Here is a 19,379-nt window from a genome sequence, read left to right as displayed (position 1 = left end):
TCATAGATTCATAGAATTTACAGTGCCGAAGGAGGCCATTTGGCCCATCGAGTCAGCACTGGCCCTTGGAAAGCACACCCTACTTAAGTCCATGCCTCCCCCCTATCCCCGTGACCCAGTAACTCCACCTAACCTTTTTGGATACTAAGGGCAATTTAGCATGGCCAATCCACCTAACCTGCACACCTTTGGACTGCGGGAGGAAACCAGAGCGCCCGGAGGAAACCCACGCAGACACGGGGAGAATGTGTAGGCTCCACACAGACAGTGACCCAAGCCATAATTGAACCTGGGACCCTGGAGCTGTGAAGCAACTGTGCTAACCACCATGCTACTGTGCTGCCAGTGCACGTCAGTGAAGGCAAGAGCGAGAGTTGGAAAGGTTTTATTTTGATCAAAGTCATTTTTGAAGGATGCCAAGCCGTTACGTGCTGATCATGAATGTGTAAACTGTGTCAGCCATGGCTCACTCCTGCCTCAGAGTTACAATGTTGTGATCTCCAAATCTAGGCGGCAGCACTGAGGGAGTGCTGCACTGCTGGAGGAGCTGTCTTCTGGATGAAACATTAGATGGGGCCGGGCTTTCAAAGAACAAAGAACAGGCCATTCGGTCCTCCGAGCCTGTACCGGTCATGATGCCAACCTTTGCACAAACCTCAGCACTTCCTTGTGCCGTTTCCCTCTGTACCCATCCTATCCATGTGTTTGTCAAAATGCCTTTTGATCGCCGTTAATATATCTGCTTCCACAACCTCCCTTGGCAAAGCGTTCCAGGCACTCACCACCCTCTGTGTAAAAAAGCTGCCTCGCACATCTCCTCTAAACCTTGCCCCATGGACCTTAAACCTATGACCCCTCTGATGGATAAGGGGTACGCGCAGTAGTTAGCGCTGCTGCCTCACGGCTCCGGGTCACTGTCCGTGTGCAGTTTGCACATTCTCCCCGTGTCTGCATGGGTTTGACCCCCACAACCCAAAAAGATGTGCAGGGTAGGTGGATTGGCCACGCTAAATTACCTCTTCATTGGAAAAAAAAATGAATTGGGTACTCTAAATTTATAAAGGACGGATTGAACAGAACATCTGGTCAATGGCTCATGGGGGGGGGGGGGGGGCGGAGGGACAGTCCTGCAGATTGCCTGCCGCCCCTTCCCTCCATGCCAGCGGTGACTTATCTCCCAAATCACTGCAACGGCAGGCGCCCTTTGGGATATCCCGAGGCCAGGAGAGCCACCGTATCCAAAACAAAACGCCAAAGTTTGCTGCGCGCGATCGCAAGATTAAAAGACAAATGAAATTACCGCATCCAATAAATCATTGCAAATGGGATCACCCTTCAAAAAGAATGCACTAAATCATTTCCAAAATGACCATTTTGGAGCGGTGTTGCCAGTTTGTCGCTGGGGAAACAATCCCGAGCCCAAATATGGCAAGAAGCAGCCTTGATGTGCAGTTTCATTGCCCCGACTGAAGCAATATGCAGATTAACCAGAGACAGAGCCCAACGACATTTATATAATTGCTCACCCTTCTTGCCTGCCACGTCAGACTGCTGCTATATATTTCACCCTCGCGCGTCTTCAAAGCCCTCAGTGTGTGAGCGAGCAGAGAGGGCTCTGCTGCTGCAAAGAGATCTGGATGTCACCAAGACTATCAGCTGGAAAAAAAGAAACTTTTACCCCAGGGGGAGGGGGGAACAGACGGCATCCTTCAAAGATATTTCAGTGGGGGACTGTCTGCATCAGCCCCCTGTCCCCCAGGGGCTGTGAAGGAGAAATGTCGGAGCTGAAACTCAGGACTGTGTGTTAGGGAGATGGTCCATTTGGAAGAAGGACCATGTGGAACGGGGTCCAACCAGGGAAATTCCCAGTGATATCCAGCAGGGAGAATTAAACAGCGAGTTTGCAATCTAACCCCACTCGCCTGGTTGTGGACAGAACGGACATTTGGGGTGTTGTTGTTGCTGTTGCTGTTTTATCCATCCTTCCGATCCTCCAGACTTGGGAATATGCTGCTGGCTCTGGGACTGCGCGGCGCATTGTCTCTGAGGCTGGAGTCTTCCCTCCGGAAGCAGCAGCCAGTCCCCGCTCACATCTGGCCAGAATTTGCGGAGTCCCAGGCTCTGAGCGGCACCGGTAGAATGTTCCTCTTGGACAGTCCCAGGTAGACCTTCCAGATCCCAGCGGCTTGTTCACACTTGTCAACTCGGCTCAGCAGCACCCACCCCCAGCACAAGGGACAACTTCAGAGGAAGCCTATCTGGCCGAGTGCGTGGGCAGGAGGAGTCTGAGCTGGTGGACTGGGATAGAGATAGGGGGACTCTGGATGCAGTCTGCTCGCTGGCCAAATGCTCTGGGCAGTCTCCGACCTGATTATGGACATTAACGGCAGCTACATAAGCAATATCCGTTGGCACACCAGAGAGGGAGCGCTGCAGGAACTGCACACCCCTATGATGAGACCTGGCTCTGTGGACAGCCAACTCCTTCACATTGTCCACTACCCCACCGCAGGCAGCTCGCTGCAACACAACAGCACCGACTGCGGGGAGCAGATCCTGCCCTATGGCGACACCGAGAAAGTGATCATCGGGGCCATCCTCTCCATGATCACCCTGCTCACCGTCTCCGGCAACTGCCTGGTCATGATCTCGGTGTGTTTCGTCAAGAAGCTGCGGCAGCCCTCCAACTACCTGATCGTGTCTCTCGCCCTGGCTGACCTGTCCGTGGCTCTGGCCGTCATGCCCTTTGTCATCGTTACCGACCTGATCGGCGGACAGTGGATATTTGGACAGGTCTTTTGCAATGTCTTCATCGCCATGGACGTGATGTGCTGCACAGCTTCCATCATGACTCTGTGTGTCATCAGTATAGACAGGTGAGCGGCCTCTTCCCCTCCAAATACCTGCTCCAGAATAATCTGCCCTTAATTCCCTATCCTCGGAGTAATGTTGCCTCTTCCAGGGAATGAGTGGCGGGGTAGGAACTGGACGGGAGATCAGAGATCTATTGCTGTTAAAGGAAGACTTAGTGGGTTCAGCTTTCAAGAAACAATCGAAATAAGAATTAATAAGAGGCAAATAGTATGAATGTAGGCACTTAAAATAGAGTCAAACATTGGAACTAGTTAACTGTGCTGAGGTAATTCGAGGTTAGCCCTCAGCAAGAAGTAACTGTGGAGTCAATGTACCGTCTTGAACGCTGGACAGGAATATGCATGTACATATACACGGGTAGTATTCAGGCGAGCTAAACATCCCAATGCAAATTCTCATGTAACTGAGTGTTAAAGGTACAGACTGGCGATCGGTATACCCGGTGAGGAGATGAGAAGAAGTGAAGGATTCAGCTGCAATCGAGTCTTGTCGACACGTTCACGGTCACACTGGTTACATCTGATTTGTAGTTACCGATGTGCGTGCACAGTGTGTTGTACAGCAGGTCAGGCGGCGTGAGTGGTAAAAGAGACGGGAGTCACTTTCCAGGTCAATGACCCTTCAACGCTGCCGATTACACACGAATTTAAACCCGAACAACAGGTCAGCATGACCCTTTCCATCAGTTTGCTAAGTTGTGTGTTGCTGGTGAAACTGCAAGAGCGCCTCTGTCCAAACCTTTCCGAACGGCAAAACTGTTGAGAATCCATATTTAATGTTGCAAACATGCCTTAAGAAAAGGAACCCTGGTATAAAGAGTGAGGGCAAAGTCCTCCAGCCGGCACATTGATGAAGTTTACCCTTTAGGTAATCATTGTCATTCAAATAGCAGGTGTTTGAATTCAAAAACTTGCCTTTGATGAAAGGGAATCCTATTGTTAAGTTTTTGCGTGGACATAAATCCATCAAGACTGAAAAACCAATCACCAGCTTCGCAATCCTGAATTAGAAGTTGCACCTACGTATATTTTAAATGGATCCTTTAAAGGAAGGAATGTGTAGTAACCTGCGCGGTTCCTACAGGGTAGGGACAATTAGCTACCCCTTGGCCCTCGGGGAATATAAACTCCCCCCCTCCTCATAAAGGGGCGGGAAAATCGTTAAACTTGCCTGTGTATAAACAGAGCTGGTTAGTTAGGTACCAGCTGGCGAGAAGATCCAGTGGTGCATGAACTGCTCGTGTTGGGGAAATACTATTGTAAATAAAGTTAGGTTTCCTTTGACTCAACGACCGTGTGGTTGGACTCTTCCTGGCCCTCACAAAAGTGGCAGCAAGGATCCGAAATCTGCTACCCCACTTCCCCAGACCTTTTTGTTTTGGATACAAGTTGGAATTTTTTTCTGTTGCACCATGCCTCTCTTTGGGCGTTTGGATGTTTTTGATGCTGCGTGGGAAGACTGGAGCGAGTATACACAGAGAATGCGTTACTCCTTCCGGGCAAATAACATCACTGAAAATGACTGGCAGGTGCTTATTTTGCTTGCTGTCTCTGGTGCACATACATTTGGGGTGATAAGAAGCCTTGTGTATTCAGCTGCATCTGACACCAAAACTTTTGATGACCTTGTGACTTAGGTGGGACAACATTTTAACCCAACCCCGTCCGTGAAATGAAATGAAAATGAATGAAAATCGCTTATTGTCATGAGTTGGCTTCAATTAAGTTACTGTGAAAAGTCCCTAGTCGCCACATTCCGGCGCCTGTCCGGGGAGGCTGGTACGGGAATCGAACCGTGCTGCTGGCCTGCTTGGTCTGCTTTAAAAGCCAGCAATCTAGCCCAGTCAGCTAAACCAGCCCCTGATAGTACAACGTTACCGCTTTAACACCGCGGAAAGGACCCCGAGTGAATCTGTTACCAAGTTCTTATCCAGGCTACGCAGGATTGCTGAGTACTGTGAATATGGTGACACTTTGTCGGAGATGTTACGTGACCGGTTGGTTTGTGGAATCAACAATGCAGCCTCCCAGACAAAGCTATTAGCTGAGCCGGCCTTGACCTTGCAACAGGCCATTCAGATAGCAATGTCCTGAGAGAGAGCATAGAATGAGGGGTGCAAGATGCCCAGTCTGATGCCAAAAAGAAGCCCTCCTTCACCAGGGTCTTTGGTTGATCCCTCAAGATTTGAGGGGGGGAGAAGGGGAGGAGGAACATTGCAACCTATGGGGCAGGGATAATTAGCTACCCCATGGATCTTGGAAATATGTGCTCCTCCCCTCCCCATAAGGGGCTGGGGGAACCTTTCCAATGTACAAATAGAGCTGGAAAGTAAGGTACCGGCTAGAGAGCAGACCCAGTAGCAAATTACTGATGCTGTGTAAATACGATTGGAAATAAAGTTGCGTTTCCTTTAACTCAACAAACCCGTGTTGGATGCTTCATGACCCTCAGAAAAGAATGCTGATGACATTTTCTTTAACATTAAGCAGGTCCGATCTGTGCAGTATTAGTTTCCATTACATTTTGAAGTTTTGCTCATTTTCCCGTGTCCCATTTACAAAATCAAACCAGAGGAAGGCAGTATTAAATCTATTGGCATAATTTTACTGAAATTCTATCTCCTTATTGTTCAGGGAATGTGGGTGTCACTGGCTAAATGAGCATTTACTGCCCATTATATTGCCCTTGAGAAGATGATGGTGAAGCTGCCTTCTTGAACCTCCTAAAGTCCATGTGATGAAGTTAGGGAGGGACTTCACAACTTTGACCCAATGACAGCGAAGGGACTACACTCTATTTACAAGTCAATGTGGTGCAGAAATGGAATTAAACTTGCATGTGATGGTGTTTCCATGCATCAGCCACCCTTATTCTTTTAGTTGAAAGAGTTGGGTGTATTGTTGCTGCGGCATATCTTTTAGCTGGTACACACTGCTGTCACTGTGTACCAATGGTGGCTTAAATGGAGAATGGGTGCTGAATGTGCAGGTTGCTTTGGCCTGGATAATGTTGAGCTTCCTGAGTGTTGGGGCTGTGCGTCTGGGCAGGTGGAACATGTTGTGTCATAGTGTTGATTTGTGGATGATGGACAGTTGGGGAGTGGGAGGTGAGTTTCGCACGGAACTCCCAGCTCTTGCAGCCACCTTGCTTGGCTGCTTGTCCAGTTGAGTTTCTGGTGGATGGTGACCCCTAGGACATTGATGGTTGGAGATTTAAGTTAATATTGGCGTTGAATGATGCTGGTAGTTAGATTCCCTTCTGTCTGAGATAGCCATTGCCTGGCATTGGTTGGAGTCATGCTTTGCACAAAGGAATATGATGGTTGTTGTTCTTTGGGATCAATCATCTCACCCCAGACATCACTGCAGGAGTTATGTGATGTTCCTTCTATTATAAGGTCAGAGATGAAGATGTTCACTGATATTATTCAGCACCATTCGCCATTCTTCAGATAGTGAAGCAGTCCATGTCCAAATGCAGCAAGACCTGGACAATATACAGACTTGGGTACACGAATGGTAAGTAATATTCATGCCACACAAGTACAGGTAATGACCATCTGAAACAAAAGAAAATACAGTTTTTGCTCCTTGACATTAAATGGCATGGCATTGCCATCGCGGAATCCCCCACTATCAACATCCTGGGGTTCCCATTGACCAAAAACTGGACAAGCCTTATGAATACTGTGGCTAAAAGAGTAGGTCAGAGACTAGGAAGCATGAGGTGAGTGGCTCACCTCTTGGCTCCCCAGGTCCTTTCCTCCATCTATAAGGCACTGGTGGGAGTGTGGTGGCGTACACTCTACTTGTCTGGGTGGGTGCAGCTCTGGCATTGCTTGGAAGCTTAACACTATCCAGGCCAAACCAACTCTTTTGATTGGGATTGACACCCCTTCCACCAACATTCCCAGTAGCAGCAGTGTGTACCATATAAAAGGTGCATTGCAGAATCTTGCCAAGAGTCCTTAGGCAGCACCTTCAAAACAGTCACTATCACCTAGAACTGTTTCTCAAAGTTTTTTCCCCCTGGGACCCACTTTTACCGACCGACCAACCTTCGAGGTCCACGGCGGCTGATTTTGGGACATACAGCATGCTCACATACCTTTTAATGCGAAAGGGGAGCCTGCTTGGTTCTTATGATCTCAGTCCAACCAGGATCACAGGAGGCCAATGAAATGTGCATATCAGGAGTACACTTCAACCACTTCCTTCGTGCAATCTTCATCTTTGTGAATAATTAAAATCCGACCCTAACACGTGGGTCAGTGTGAAGGGCAATGGCAACAAAATGTTTGTTTTACTCAGCACTGGCTACTCCTGGGAGCTGTTACTCCAGAATGTTGACAGACTCATGGATTTTTGGTATGTTTTTAATGTGCTGTTACAAGTCGGGTACAGCAGCTTAGTATTTTCTCTGGTGTTGTGGAAATACTACTGTAAATAAAGTTAGTTTTCCTTTGACTCAACAAACCACCGTTTGAATCTCTCTGGCCCTCAAAACTGGCAACCGGGATCAAAAATCAGATAGTCACCTCCCCAGACCTTTTTTTGATGCAAGTTTGAAGATTATTTTTCTATTGCACCATGCCTCTCTTCGGACGCTTGAATGTTTTTGATACTGCGTTGGAAGATTGGAGCGAATATGCATCCAGAATGTGTTACGACATTTGGGCAAATAACATCACTGAAAATGACTGCCAGATGGTTATTTTGCTTACTGCCTGTGGTACACATACATTTGGGGTGATGAGAAGCCTTGTGTATCCAGCTGCACCTGACACCAAATCCTTCAATGAGCTTGTGACTTGACTTTGGTGGGACAACGTTTTAACCTAACCCCTTCTGTGAAAGTACAACATTACTACTTTAACACCACGGAAAAGGACCCTGGGTGAGTCCATTACCAAGTTCTTATCCAGGCTACGCAGGATTGCAGGATACTGTAAATATGGCGATAGCTTATTGGAGATGTTACATAACCGGATGGTTTGTGCATCAACAATCAGCTGAAGCCAGCCTTGAGCTTGCGATGTGTCTCTCAGAGAACAGAAAACAAGGGGTGCAAGACACCCAGCCTGATGCCAAAATAGTTCAATGCCCTCCCTCACCAGGGTCTCCCTCACCAGGGTCATTGGCGGATTCCTTAGACTTTGGAGGGGAGGAATGTTGTAATTTGAGGGTCCGATGGGGTAGGGACAATTAGCTACCCCATGGATCTTGGGGAATATGAGCTTCCCCAATAAGGGGCGGGAGAATTGTTAACGTTTTTTATGTATAAATAGAGCTGGCCAGTAAGAGAAGACCCAGTAGCGAATTACTGATGCTGTGTAAATACTTTTGTAAATAAAGTTGCGTTTCCTTTGACTCAACATACTCGTGTTGGACTCTTCGTGGCCCTCAGAAAAGAATGCTGATTACGTTTTCTTTAACATTAAACAGGTCTGATCTGTGCAGTATTTGTTTCCATTACATGGCCAGTTTTGTTCATTTTCCAGTGCCCAATTTACAAAACCAGAGGAAGGCAGTATTTAATAAAGCCATCCATTGGCATAGTTTTACTGCAATACTGTCGCCTATTCGTATTTTGTACCTCTTTTTAATTGTTTAGGGTCGTCGGTGGCTGGATGAGCATTACTGCCCATTATATTGCCCTTGAGAAAAATGGTAGTGGAGCTACCTTCTTAATTTCAATATACTAAAAATCCTCCTGTTTTGCCAGATGCCTTTTTGAAACACCATCAACTCTATTACTTCATTAAAGAAGTCCAAGTTTTGAAGGTACACCCACAGTGCTGTTAGGGAGGGAGTTCAGGATTTTGACTCAATTACAGTGAAGGTACGAGGATCTATTTATCAAGTCAATATGGTGTAGAATTGGAAGGCATCACCTCTTCGTCCGAACAGGTGTTTCTATGCATCAGCTGCCTTTATTCTTGTTGAACGAGTTGGGTGTTTGGAAGATGCTGTCAAGGAAAACTTAACGAGTGTCGCTGTGTTTACCAAAGGTGGCAAGAGTGAATGTTTAATGTGGAGAATGGTCCTAGCTGATGTTGAGCTTCTTTTGTCGGAGCTACACTCATCTAGGCAAGTGGAGCATGTTCCTCCATACTCCTGTATTGTGGAGGGTGGGCAAGAGAGTCAGGCGGTGAGTTGCTTGCCACAGAATTCCTAGCTCTTGTAGCCAGTGTTTAAGTGCCTAGTCCAGTTAAGCTTCTGATAGTAGTAGTAATAATAATAATCTTCCTTGTCACAAGTAGGCTTGCATTACACTGCAAAGAAGTAACTGTGAAAAGCCCCTAGTCGCTGCATTCGGTGCCTGTTTGGTATACAGAAGGAGAATCAGAATGTCCAAATTATCTAACAACACAAATAGTGCCCCCCCCCCCAGGATATTGATGGTTGGAGGTTAAATGGTAGTGTTGGCATTGAATGACACTGGTGGTTAGATTCCCTTCTGTCCAAGATAGCCATTGCCTCGCACTGGTTGGACTCCTACCTAGCACAAAGGAGGATGATGGTTGTGGTTGTTGGGGATCAATCATCTCAGTCCCAGGACATGACCCCGGAGTTACTCAGTGTAGTGTCCAAAAGAAGCTCGACATCAGCTAGGACCATCCTCCACATTAAACATTCACTCCAGCCACCTTTGGTAACCATTTCAGCTACTTCACCAATGACCCTTGCTTCCATTATTATAAGGTCAGAAGTGGGGATGTTTACATATGACTGCACTGCACAATGTTCAGCACTATTTGTGATTTCTCAGGTAGTGAAGCAGTCCATGTCCAAATGCAGCAAGACTTGGACAGTATGCAGGCTTGGGCTGATGAGTGCCAAGTAACATTCATGCCACACAAGTGCCAGGCAATGACCATCTCAAATAAGAGAAAATTGAACCATTGTCCTATGACATTGAATGGCATTATCATCACTGACTCCCCCACAATCATTATCCTGGAGTTACCATTGACCAAAAATTGAACTGGCCATTTTAATACTGTGGCTGTAAGAACAGGTCAGAGACTCTTGCAATGGGTAATTTCACCACCTGATTTCCCCAAACCCTGTCCACCATCTACAAGGCACAAGTCTGGAGTGTGATGGGATACTCTTCACTTGCCTGGGTGAGTGCAGCTCCATCAATACTCAAGAAGCTCAATGCCATCCAGGGCAAAGCAACTCTTTGATTGGCACCCCTTCCACAAACAGTCACAGTAGCATCAGTGTATACCATAAAAAAGATGCGTTGCAGGATTTCACCAAGTATCCATATTCAGCACTTTCCAAATCCACTAACATCTGGAACAAAGTTTTTTGTTGTTTTTGTTTTGCTGGGACACACTTTTACCAACCAACCGACCTTCAGGCCCCACGGTGACTGATTTTTGGGACACACACCATGTTTATTTACCTTTAATGTGAAAGGGAAGCCTGCTTGGTTCTCACAATCTCCTTCCAATCAGATTCACAGGAAGACAGGGAAATGTGCATATCAGATGCCCCAAAAATGCTTGTTTTACAAAGTACTGGATACTCCTGGGAGATGCTACTCCAGAGTTCAGATAGCCTCATGGACTTTTGGTGTGTTTTTAATGTGCTGTCACAAGTCTGGTGCAGAAGCGTAGTCTTTTCATTTGGAGTTAACAATTGACCCTGGAGTCTCAATCTCAAAAGTATTTTTTTGCCCACCACTTCTCTTTCAAAATCTGAAACTTGTCTCATTTTCCAGTACTTGCCTGCATATGACACACACGTGCTTTGTATTGGCACAGTTGATAAAACCATACTTGCTTGCATATAACACACACAAGCTTTGTATTGGCACAGTTGATAAAACCATACCCCAAGAAATAATCTTTATACTGCTTTGTTCCTGACTCGTGGCTCTGCCCGTCTCTTTCTTGTAACCAAATGATTAATCTTCACAGTTGTTTTGCCTTGCTTGCTAGCAGCTGGAAAATGGAAGAAGCTCTCTGCTGTGATTTGACGTCAAAAGCAAGCACACACAGGGCTGTTGATGTCGCTGTTGGCGTCAAGTATACATGCAAGGCATGTGACGTGCTCACCGCTACCACTTATGGCTGGAAGACCGCACCGGTTAAAAGGTGGCAGCAGCTGCCATTCTCAATACAAATGCCGGCAGTGGCCATTGGCCACTTCTCCCGTGATTGGGACCACTGTGGAAACTCCACCACCCGTCACTCCACGACCCACTTGCACGTCGCGGTCCACACTTTAAAAAACCCTGATCTAGATAGTCACATGGGGACAACACCACTTGGAAGTTCTCTTCTTGGTGGCTCACCATCCTGACTTGGAAATATATCACTATTGCTGGGTCAAAATTCTGGAAAACCCTCTCTAACATTACTGCGGGTATACCAATATGCAGCAGTTCAAGAGGAAGCTCACGGCCACCTTCTCAAGGGCAATTAGGCAAGAAAGGTTGCCGAACCAGTGACGCCCACATCCCATGAATGAATATGTTACTAGCCACTTATTATCCCTAACCTGGCTGTTGCCCAGGTCTTGCTTCATGCTACCCTATCTTGTACTACCATCAACCTATGGCATGAGGTCTCGTAATTTAAATAAAAATGGATCAGTCTCTGAGCACTAGGGCTGAATGTTATGAAATTTAAATGAGCTTTGTCGTGAATGTGCATGGAAAATAACTGCAGAAATTCAAGAAGAACTTGTATTTTGATGCCTGAATTACTGAAGAATCCATTTGCTAACAATGTCTCCAAATATAAGATGCATAAACAAACATAATTTAAAAGTTAATGCATTTAGAGATCTCTCTGCCTACTCAGGTACTCAATGTTACAAGCACTGCGTAATGGAAGACTTCACCAACAAGTTTTTGGTGATATGGAATTCCTTTAATCATGAAAACCGACCATTCCTATGAAACAATGGCAACTTACAGAAAAGGAGACAAGTATACACATAAACAACATTAAATAGCAGCGTCTGTTTAAATAGGCGGGTTATACTTCAAAGCCTAGCTATAAGGGTACAATAAATCAAGCTGTAGAGCAATAAAAATTATTACCACAACTCACACAAATAATAAGCACTTGGCAAGTCATCAGAGGACCATCAGAATTCCTGGAATTATTTACTGGCAAGGTACTAGGTGAAATATCAGAAGATCACCAGCATTGTTCCCTGAAGTTTTTTTTAAGAGTGCCCAATTATTTTTTTCAATTAAGGGGCAATTTAGCGTGGCCAATCCACCTCCCTGTACATCTCTGGGTTGTGGGGTGAAGAATGTGCAAACTCCACCTGGGCAGTGACCCAGGGCCAGGATCGAACCCGGGTCCTCGTCGGTGTGAGGCAGCAGTGCTAGCCACTGTGCCACCATGTCGCCCATATCATCAGCATCGTTGGTACGGCAATCCAGGAAGATACCAGACAAGGTATTGGACCACCATCAACAATTTTGGAATTATGCATGATATGACTTATGCATAATATAAAGCAAGGTATCAGAGATTGATCCGCATTCTTGGAATGATATCCCAGCACAATGTCAGGTGAGGTTAAAAAGGAATAGCAACTCCTTTGGGGCAATATTCTCGCAAGATATCACATGTCACTGGATGTCCTTGGAACCATAGAGAGCTGATGATGTGTTCAGGAGGGGAGGAGAGGAAGGGAGGAAAAGTGGACAGATTTTGTTTTGTTGAAGGGAAGCGAGGTTTCCTGATAAAGTGGGTTGTACTTGAGGATTCAAGAGAGTGACGCCATAATCTTGTTTCCCTCACATAGTTCACTGTTGGGGACTTTCAAAAACTTGGGGAAATTTCTTTATTATCATTACTGATTATTGAGGCAAGTGCATTCTCAGTTTTAAGAAATTGATACAGTTTGAGGTCCTTATAAAACGACACTATCTTAAAGATTAAAGAGAGTTTGAGAATACTTTACTATTTCACAACAATGGTGTGAGTTATGTGCTTCAACAATATAATCAAAAAAATTAACAAATGAAACTTTTATTTAAAAAAAATATTTTTTTTTTCTAGTTTTTACAGAGTAACAGCTCAAGTGTATCTGATATTTACAAACCAGTTTGTATCTTATTTACAATGGTTTTTACATGAGGTCTCCCCCTTCCCTCATTGGTAGTTTAGCTTCCCTCTTAGTGTTGCCATCTGCCCTGGCACCCTGCCCCTTTATCTTGTGTGTGTCCTCCCTTGTCTCTCTCCCCCTCCCCCCCGCCAACCTCTTCATAGTCGATATTGGCCTTGAACAGGTTTTGGAACAGGCTGATGAATGGCTCCCACGCTTTGTGGAACCCCTCGGCCGACCCTCGGATGGTGTATTTGACCTTCTCCAGAGGGAGAAATTCCAACAGGTCTGCCAGCCAATCTGAAGGGTGGTGCTGCTGATCCCCAGCCGATCAGGATTCTCCAGCATGCGATTGGGGATGCAAAAGCCAGGGCATCAGCCCTCTTCCCATATGAAGATCTGTCTGATCCGATACCCCAAAGACTGCCACTCTCAGGCACAGCTCCACCCTCACCCCACAACTTTGAACATCGCCTCGAAGAAGGCTGTCCAGAACTCGACAAGTCTGAGGCAGGCTCAGCACATATAGACGTGATTGGCCGGGCCTTCATGACACTGTTCACATTTGTCCTCCAACTCCGGGAAGAACCTGCTCATTTGGGTTCTAGTCAGATGGCCTCCGTGCACCACTTTAAACTATTATTGTTATTATTGCATGAGGCATAGCCTAGCGCAGGAGGTGGTGGAGTTGGCTCTGTTCAGTGCTTCGCTCCAGAGTCCCCAGCCCACTTCCATTTAGCTTTGTCCAGTGGTAGTCTTGCCCTGTCCAACAACTGTCCATATATGTACCCACAGTTCCCCCCTCCTTACTGTCCGTGTTGATTAGTTCCTCTACTAGAGCTTCTCTCAGAGCTCGGGGGTACTTTGCAGAGAAAGTGTTTAATTTGGCGGTGCCTGAGTTTCTGTCCTGTCGGCAGGTCCTCTGTCAGCTCGTCCAAGGTCTCGTGTCGTTCCCCTATGTAGAAGTCCCTAACCCCTAGTGTCCCCCCCCCATCCTGTCTCCATTTTCTAAAGGTGGCATTATGCATGGCTGGCGCGAATTTGTGGTACCACAGATGGATGCCATGGAGGATATCTCGGTTCGATCTAAATGCTGCCTCATTTGGTTCCACATCTTCAGTGTGGCTACCACCAGTGGGTTGATGTGTACTTGGGATGGGAGCGCTGCTGTGCCGTTGGCTCTGAGGGTCGTTCCCTTGCAGGATGACTTTTCCAGCCTCATCCAGTCCATATTTGGTTCTCGTATACATCCCCTCACCTTCTCTGCTGTGGCCGCCCAGTGGTTGTACTGTAGATTTGGCAAGGCCAGACAGCCCATGTTTTTCCTCCTTTGCTGTGTTGACTTAGGGATCCTCTGGTTCTTACAACCCCACACAAACGCCATAATCATTTTGTCTACTTTGTGGAAATAGGCCTTGGGGATGAAGATCGGTATGGATCTCAACAGGAAGAGGCACCTCAGCAGTATATTCATTTTGATCGTCTGCACTCACCCTGCAAGGGAAAATGAGAGTGCATCCCATCTCTGTAGGTCGTTTCTTACTTCATCCGCCAGACTTGTCAGATTCCATTTCTGGATCTATTTCCAGCCATGGGCTATCTGGGTCCCCAGGTAGCGTAATTAGTTTAGGGCTCATTTGAATGGTACCCTGCAGCTCTGCTTCTCTCCCATTCGGGTTCACCGGGAATGTCTCACTCTTGCCCAGATTTAGTTTGTAGGCCGAGAAGGCTCCGAACTCTCTCAGAAGTTGCATGATTGCTTTCAGGCCGTTCTGTGGGTCTGAGACATAGAGGAGCAGGTCATCCACATGGAGTGAGACTCTGTGCTTTCTGCCTCCTCTCTGGATGCCCCACTAACTTTTTACGTCTCAGGATGCAGAGCGATCACCAGGAGTTCGATTGCCAGGGCAAACAGGAGAGGGGACAGTGGCCCTGCCTTGTGCCTCTGTGCAGATGGAAGTATTCAGAGCTGGTGGTGTTGGTCTGAATGCTCGCCTTCGGGGTGTTGGACAAGAGTTTCACCCATGTGCTGAATCCTGTTCCCAGCCCAGTGCCTCGATGAGGTACTTCCATTCGACTCTGTCGAAGGCCTTTTCTGCGTCCAGGGTGACTATTACCTCTTGTGCTCTCTCCCCGGAAAGAGTTATTATTAAATTCAGTAGCTGCCTGATGTTCGCAGTAAGCTGCCTGTCCTTGACAAAGCCCGTATTGTCCTCTGCGACCACCTCTGGTACGCAGTTCTCCAGTCTCTTGGTCAGGACGTTCACAAGTATCTTTGCGTCTACATTAAGCAGGGAAATAGGTCTGTGTGATCACATTCCGTCGGGTCCTTGTCTTTATTGTGTATCAGTGATATCATGTTGTGTTAGCATAGGGGGCAGGATGTCCCTCATGAGCTGGTCTGCGAAATGTCACATAGGTGTGAGGCCAGGGATAGTGTGAATTTCTTAGAGGTTTGCTGGAAACCTGTCAGGTCCCGTCGCCTTCCCCGCCTGCATGGAGCTGATACTCTCCATGATCTCTCCCAATCCTATTGGTGTTTCCAGCTCCCACCGCCTATAGTCTCCCACGACTGGCATGTCCAGTCCATCGAGGAATCGTTTAATCTCTGCATACCCGTTGGGTTCGGAGGTGTACAGCTCTCAGTTGAAGGTCTTAAACGCTCGGATGATCTCTTTTTGTTGGATAACCAGTCTACTTCTGCTATCCTTCACCTGCTCTATCTCCCTCATGGCTGCCTGCTTTCTCAGCTGGTGAGCCAGTAAGTGGCCAGCCTTTTCCCTGTGTTCGTAGAAGGTCCTCCATGTCTGGCGGAGTTGGTGCACTGCTTTCCTGGTGGATAGCAGTTTAAAGTCACTCTGGAGCTTTTTCCTCTCCGCCAGAAGCTCTACAGTCGTTGCCTCGGACTATTTTCTGTCGAATGGAGTTGATCAGTTGTTGCCTGACCACTCTCTCTTCTCTATCTCTTCTTTTCTTGGAGGCTATAACCTCTCGCCTAATCAGCGCGTTAGGTACCTCCCAGAACGTGGAAGGTGAGACTTTCCCATTCTGGTTATTTATAACATACTCGCCTATGGCTTGTGATATTTTTTGGCCGAAGACCTCATCAGCCAGCAGGTTTGTGTCCAACCTCCATGTGGGGGGCTGGGCACGGCCCATCTCCAACCTCACATCCATGTAATGTGGATCATGATTGGAGATAACTATCATGGAATATTCTGCTCTTACTATTCCTGGAAGCACTATTTTCCCCACTGCAAAGAAGTCTATCCTCGAATATGCTTTGGGCAGCACAGTAGCATTGTGGATAGCACAATTGCTCCACAGCTCCAGGGTCCCAGGTTCGTTTCCCGGCTTGGGTCACTGTCTGTGCGGAGTCTGCACGGTACCCCCGTGTGTGCGTGGGTTTCCTCCGGTAGCTCCGGTTTCCTCTCACAGTCCAAAGATGTGCAGGTTAGGTGGATTGGACACGCTAAATTGCCCTTAGTGTCCAAAATTGCCCTTAGTGTTGGGCAGGGTATTGGGTTATGGGGATAGGGTGGAGGTGTGGGCTTGGGTAGGGTGCTCTTTCCAAGAGCCGGTGCAGACTCGATGGGCCGAATGGCCTCCTTCAGCACTGTAAATTCTATAAAATTGTCGACCAGTGAAGAGAAAGAGAATTCCCTCTCACCAGGTGTAGGAGCCTCTGTGGGTCCATCGCCCCATGATTGTTCCCAGTTCCCGAGCCATGCTGGGGTTCGATCGGTCCATTAGTGGGTCCTGTACACAGTTGAAGTCAACCCCCCCCCCCCATGATCAGTTGGTGCGTGTCTATGTTGGGGATTTCCAGCATGGTCTTCTTTATGAAATCTGTGTTGTCCCAGTTGGGTTTGGACACATTTACCAGAGTTACTGGTCCCCTTCAAGTTCACCGCTGAGCACGATTTATCATCCCCTTGATCCGTAACCGTCCTTGTCACCGTGAACTTCGTTCTCTTACTAATAAATATGGCTACTCCCTCGTCCACGTCCCGTAGCATGAATGGTACCTCTGTCCGACCCAGCCCTTTCTTATCCACAGTCGGTCTTTCTCCCTCAGGTGCATTTCCTGCAGGAAGACTGTGTCGGTTTTCAGGCTTCTTAGTTGGGTGAAGACTCTGCATCTTTTTACTGGGCCGTTAAGTCCCCTGAAATTCCAGGTGAAAATCCCGGTAGGCGATTTTTGGCTCCCCGCTCCAGCATGATCAACCATACCTTCCTGGTAGACGTGCCCCTGCACTCTGGGGTTTCCCTTTGTTAGAGGGCCATCCAAAATGGCCACTGTCGCCGATCTCACCATGAGGCCAGGCCCCTGCACTCCAGGGTCCCTCTTTGTTTCGGAACCCTCCAAAGTGGCTGCTTGTGGCACCATTTGTTTCTTCAGCCTGTTCCTCCCCTGTTGAAGCCCCTACGAAACCCAACTCATTTTTCCTGCTCTGTTCCTTTTATGTTCCTTCTCCCCCACTCCCCAACCAGACGCTCCATTCCTGCTGGCTGGTGCTCCGTTGTCCCCCTTGCTTTCTGTCTTCCTGTGCTAGCTACTTCTGCTAATGTGGTGACCCTCCTCCTGGGGCTGGTCTAGCCCCTTCCTTATGCTCTCTGCTGCCCGCATTCTCTGCCTACACCCTCACCTGCCTTCTCCTATCCTCACTTCTTTTTATGGCCCAGTCTTCCCTTCATGATCGGAATGAGGCAGCACAGTCCTGCACAAACATACTCACAGTCCAATGAGTCTTTTGTTCTTTCAGAGTCTTTCCCTGCATAACTCTCATTGTTGCCATGCCTGTCCCTTGTCCAGGCCGTTGGCTCTGACAAATTAATTTGCTTCTTCCGGGGAGTTAAAGTAGTTTCTTTTTTTTTTTGGTATGTGACTCAGAGCCTAGCTGGGAACAATGTGCCGAAACGTACCCCGTTCTTGCACAGAGCTAATTTTGCCTGATTAAACTCGACCCTGCATTTTGCAAGATCTGCTCCAATGTCCTGGTTGTCCTCCCCAGGTGCTCGCTTTTGTCTGCCGTACCCACCGCAGGATCCTCTCACAGTCCTGGAATTGGTGGAGCTTTGGGATAATCGCCCCCGGCTGCTCGTTCGCCTTCGGTTTCGGTCTGAGCGACCTGTGTGCTCTGTCGAGCTCTGAAGGTTTGTCGAAGCTGTCTCTCTCTAAGTTGCCCAGCATTTGGGCGATCTAGTCGTCGGGTCTTTGCCTCGATACCTTCCGGCAGGCCCACGATATTTTGTCGTCAGGACCTGTTCTCCTGGCCCTCGACTTTTCCCCTTAAGTTCCCCTGGAGCGCCACCAACCTTATTATTTCTGCCTCCAGGGCAACGATTCTGTTGCTCTGGTCCATTGAGGCTTTTTCCAGGTCGAGGATCATCCTCTCCTGAGTTGCCACTTTCTTCTCCAGCCCATCGATTGCCTTCTGCATGGTGGCCATCACCTCTGCCATCACCACCTTGACTCCCACCTGGATTTCTCTGCTGCTCGCCTCCTTCATGGTGGTGAACTCCTTCATAAGGAAGCTCTTCCATCTGTTTCCAGTTGGTGGTGGGGTGGGGGGAGGGGGGAGGCTGATGCTCGGGTCGTTGGTCGCCTTCTCTCCTGGGTCGCCGGGGCCATTTTGCATCGTCAGTCCACTATCTTATCCACCTGCAGTTCGTGGCTCCTTCTGCCGCTTCTGCTGTCTCTTCAGCCCCTCAAGCTCCTGTTTGCTGGCATCATTTCTTGGTTGCCCTCCTTTTGCAGTGAAGGATTTTTTTTTCCCTTCGATATTTGGGCAAAATTCGACTGAAAATGCCTCTTTTGTCCTGGTTTGGAGGAGAGCCACCTGATGTGCGTCTGCTCCGCACATCACCGTCAACAGAATTCAAAATGAAACTTTTAAAATGTGACTCGTCACTTGAGTTTATCCACAGTTTTGGAAGAAGTAAAGTAAGTTACACAAGAGTGTAGAAGATGGCATCTTGTGTGGATACAAACACTTATAAATATAGTTTTGTAATGAGTATACTGTGTCTCATAAGCATTCTAATGAATATAGAAATTATCATTGCAATCTTGCATCATGCTGTAAACCTCTATGACTATTTGTTTTGTTACATTTATTCTCCTTGCTAGTCCTGACTGTATTTATATTTATCAAGGTAATTCAATCTGACATGTCAATATTAGGTTAATGTCAATTTTCCTCGCTTTAAGTAAACTGAATTTGAGATAATACTAGAAGTTTATGTCTATTTATTGCTTTACTAGAATTGCTGTTGATTTGATTAGTTTCTCAGGGTGATTTATTGTTCATGCTCCACAGAATATAACAAAGTTGTTTAAGTATTCTTATATCGCGATCTGTAACTTTATGGCCCAGCGTATCCCTCATGCTACCACCTACCATCACCCTCAAGCCG

The 19,379-nt window shown here is 47.3% G+C and overlaps 1 protein-coding gene across 1 annotated transcript in view; it reads left to right on the top strand.

Annotated features, from left to right (window-relative positions):
* Positions 1–1,650: 1,650 nt before the first annotated feature.
* LOC119950940 (5-hydroxytryptamine receptor 7) overlaps positions 1,651–19,379 on the top strand; it is a 52,420-nt gene continuing 34,691 nt past the window's right edge. Inside the window, exon 1 of the mRNA XM_038773953.1 lies at positions 1,651–2,876. Coding sequence (XP_038629881.1) covers positions 2,347–2,876 — 530 coding nt within the window. The 5' untranslated portion in view covers positions 1,651–2,346. The remainder of the gene's footprint in view (positions 2,877–19,379) is intronic.

The sequence above is a fragment of the Scyliorhinus canicula genome, chromosome 16, assembly GCF_902713615.1.
Source record: "Scyliorhinus canicula chromosome 16, sScyCan1.1, whole genome shotgun sequence".
Taxonomy (NCBI): domain Eukaryota; kingdom Metazoa; phylum Chordata; class Chondrichthyes; order Carcharhiniformes; family Scyliorhinidae; genus Scyliorhinus; species Scyliorhinus canicula.
This window is presented reverse-complemented; position numbering and strand designations above follow the sequence as displayed.